Raw genomic sequence first — 3,294 nt, forward strand, 5'->3', positions numbered from 1 at the left:
CCTCCCTTCCCCCTCTCTCTCTCTGATTGGTCGGTTCCCCTTTCTATGTTTTTCAATTTTTATACAACTTTCAATACCAATAAATTTATGTAGCATTGCTTGAACAACTGCTTTTTTCAGAATCTAAGAGGCGACGAGGTGCAGATAACAAAACATCCAAAGATGGAGAACCTTCAGGGTTGGATGCATTGGCAACTGCTGCAGTTTTGGGAGATAACATGGATGACTTAGCAGAGTCATTAGTTGGAGCCACTACGAAACATCCCAGACATCGCCCAGGTTGCACTTGCATTGTCTGCATTCAGCCTCCCAGTGGAAAAGGTAAGCACGAGCCTACGTGTGAGTGCAACGTTTGTTTGACTGTTAAACGACGTTTCAAGACGCTCATGTTGCGTAAGAAACAACGCCAATCAGAACTTGCAGCTGAGCTTGTCCTCGGAAAGGATGAGACTCAAGTCGACCTTAAATCAGAAGACGATGACATTGCTGGGCACGCATTGCTGCAGATGAATCTTCCGGAAAGCGAAAAAGGTAAGGACACAAACCCAATGGACCTGGACGATGGCAGCAAGGAACAATTGGACTTGAACTGCCATCCAGATCGTGAAAATGAACTAGTTGAGGCAGCCGGAATGAGCTTGGCAACCCTAATAAAAAATGCTGACATTCCATCCGAGGCAGGTTTACAGAAGAACGAACTCCCAAGCTCAGAGACTGATTTACTCTCCCGAACTGCGAGTGAGAGTGGTGAATGTATCGTGGATGAGGGGAATATCTTGTCTGGAGACGTCGAGCAGAAGAACAAGGGTGAAGATGGTGAATCTTGCCATCCAGATCGTGAAAATGAACTAGTTGAGGCAGCCGGAATGAGCTTGGCAACCCTAATAAAAAATGCTGACATTCCATCCGGGGCAGGTTTACAGAAGAACGAACTCCCAAGCTCAGAGCCTGATTTACTCTCCCGAACTGCGAGTGAGAGTGGTGAATGTATCGTGGATGAGGGGAATATCTTGTCTGGAGACGTCGAGCAGAAGAACAAGGGTGAAGATGGTGAATCTGGAACCGACTTGAACTGATATATAGTTATATGTATTATTGTACTTGTTAAACTACAGAATTGTCTTCTTGAATGGCTCCGAATCACAGTTGTTTTTGCTTTGAGTTAAACTACAGAATTGTTTTTATGAATGTCTTCGAATCACAGTTGTTTTTCCTACTCCCCTTTCGCGAATGAGTCATGTTACTTATACTTGTTTGTTCACACTTTGGTTTACTCGAACCCACATTCTCCTCTCACATGGGGGTTGGACCCCACGTCATGACCCCCACATGAGATCCGACCTCATGTGAGAGGAGTGGTGGAGTCGGATAACCTAAAGTGTTAACAAACAAGTACAAATGACTTAATTCTTCGCGAATTACTGCATTTATCCGACCTCATAAATTGGTGACGTTGGTTTTGTTTATTTTCCAACTAGGTATTAGACCCTGTTTGAGTTGCATTCTTTAAAAAAATATATATTTATATTTCTTAAACAGTGATTTGACATCATTTTAACCAACCTAAAGTGTTAACAAACAAGTACAAATGACTTAATTCTTCGCGAATTACTGCATTTATCCGACCTCATAAATTGGTGACGTTGGTTTTGTTTATTTTCCAACTAGGTATTAGACCCTGTTTGAGTCGCATTCTTTAAAAATATATATATATATTTCTTAAACAGTGATTTGACATCATTTTAACCACACATTCTTTAATAAAATAATATTATACGTAAATCCAAATTTATTTATTTTTTTTCATTTTTTAACCACACATTCTCCATCAATCTACTATTTTAAAATACATTCTTCCAAAATAATATGGCTCAAACGCTCACTAAATATGTTTGGGTCATCACTGTTTCTAATCTTCAGCAGAATGTTTGTCTATTCTTGGCAATATTCTTCAATTCTCTTACTCGGAATTCTCCAATACAAATTGGCAGCAGTCTTGATTTGTAAACCACCAACGGAATCCGGCCCAAAGTTTCTTTCTTGAGACCTGTTGATGCTGCAGCTGCTTCTGCTGCTGTCTCGACCCCAAATCTTTGACTGCATCGAATAAGGCAACTTACAATCGAGTTTAGTCCAAGTGCACACAGCAAGGCTGCTAATATCATCACCAAATTGCTGTCCAAATTCACATCTGATCCATATTTAGAACTGGTGCTGCCTGTTTTCTTGATATTACTTGTCAGGATGCTGGTATCTGTGTCGAGGAGGACGCGAAAAAGGGTGTTTCTATTCATCATCACCACCTTCTTCAAAAATTCAAAACATTGAATTAGACGCTCTCAACAGTTTTAAGAAAGAGAATTATTGAGCAATCAGTACGATCTCATAGAATAAATAATGCACGCATTTAATCGAGGCTACTACTATGCAAACCAAGAGTTGAAAGACAGTAGTATATAAGGCAAACAAGATTGTGTTGGAAGGATTCAAAATCACCCGGGTGGCTCACGCCTTGGACAACCCTCCTCACTTAAAACCAGATTGAACGAGTCCTGCATTATTTAGTTCGAACTGGTTCACTGCTCCCGACTCCCTCATAATGAACGGCCTGGTTCATGGATTAGGATTGGGTTTGATTATCTAGCTCGCCAATCCACGAGGAACAATCCAGCCACCCGGTTTATTAAAAAGTATACGATTAAATAAAACATGGAATTGAACTTCTTGTAGGTGCAGTGTACATGCAACTCTTGTTCCCTAACCTGCTGGAGCACATCCCGCGATTTACCTTCCTCACGAAACTCTAGGGGTGGGACGATGGGGCCCTCAAGATTGGGGTCAACCTTTAAGTATATGATTAAATAAAATTAAAAAGAGTATGTGGCTACAAGTACTCATTTTTCTCCTACATTTCTCAAGCAATCTCTGCCAACTTTATTTTAATAAAGATGGATCTTTTAATACTAATAAACTCTACGTGCAAATCTTCAAACAGTGAGGGTTGGAGTTATAGAAATGTAATCTTCAAACACATCAAAATGAATATTTATTTTGTTAGCTATTAGATTTTTAATAAACTAAAACGTTATAGAATGGTGAGGGTTGGAGTGGCTCGAAATATTTGCAAGGTCCGTGGGTCAGCATGGTTGGAAGACACTCGGGCTATATTTTTTGACGAGACGGTTCAACGTGCAACAAATTTGAATCGAGTCTGGAAGAAGGCAAGACGATCCGATTAGCTGACACTTAATTTTAAATATTATTATTGTATTTTCTTTCTTAACATATCAAAAT

At 40.0% G+C, this 3,294-nt stretch overlaps 2 protein-coding genes across 2 annotated transcripts in view; one reads left to right on the forward strand and one right to left on the reverse strand.

Moving 5' to 3' along the window:
* Nucleotides 1-1,188, forward strand: part of LOC111403691 (B3 domain-containing transcription repressor VAL1-like) — a 7,707-nt gene extending 6,519 nt beyond the window's left edge. The window contains exons 14-15 of the mRNA XM_023032285.1: nt 121-600; nt 835-1,188. Coding sequence (XP_022888053.1) covers nt 121-600; nt 835-1,076 — 722 coding nt within the window. The 3' untranslated portion in view covers nt 1,077-1,188. The remainder of the gene's footprint in view (nt 1-120; nt 601-834) is intronic.
* Nucleotides 1,189-1,916: 728 nt separating this feature from the next.
* On the reverse strand, nt 1,917-2,294 carry LOC111404557 (RING-H2 finger protein ATL74-like). Its single transcript, XM_023033349.1, has one exon. It carries the CDS (start codon nt 2,292-2,294, stop codon nt 1,917-1,919), a length of 378 nt encoding a protein of 125 aa, XP_022889117.1.
* Nucleotides 2,295-3,294: the final 1,000 nt, after the last annotated feature.

The sequence above is a fragment of the Olea europaea genome, chromosome 11 (genome assembly GCF_002742605.1).
Source record: "Olea europaea var. sylvestris chromosome 11, O_europaea_v1, whole genome shotgun sequence".
Classification (NCBI taxonomy): domain Eukaryota; kingdom Viridiplantae; phylum Streptophyta; class Magnoliopsida; order Lamiales; family Oleaceae; genus Olea; species Olea europaea.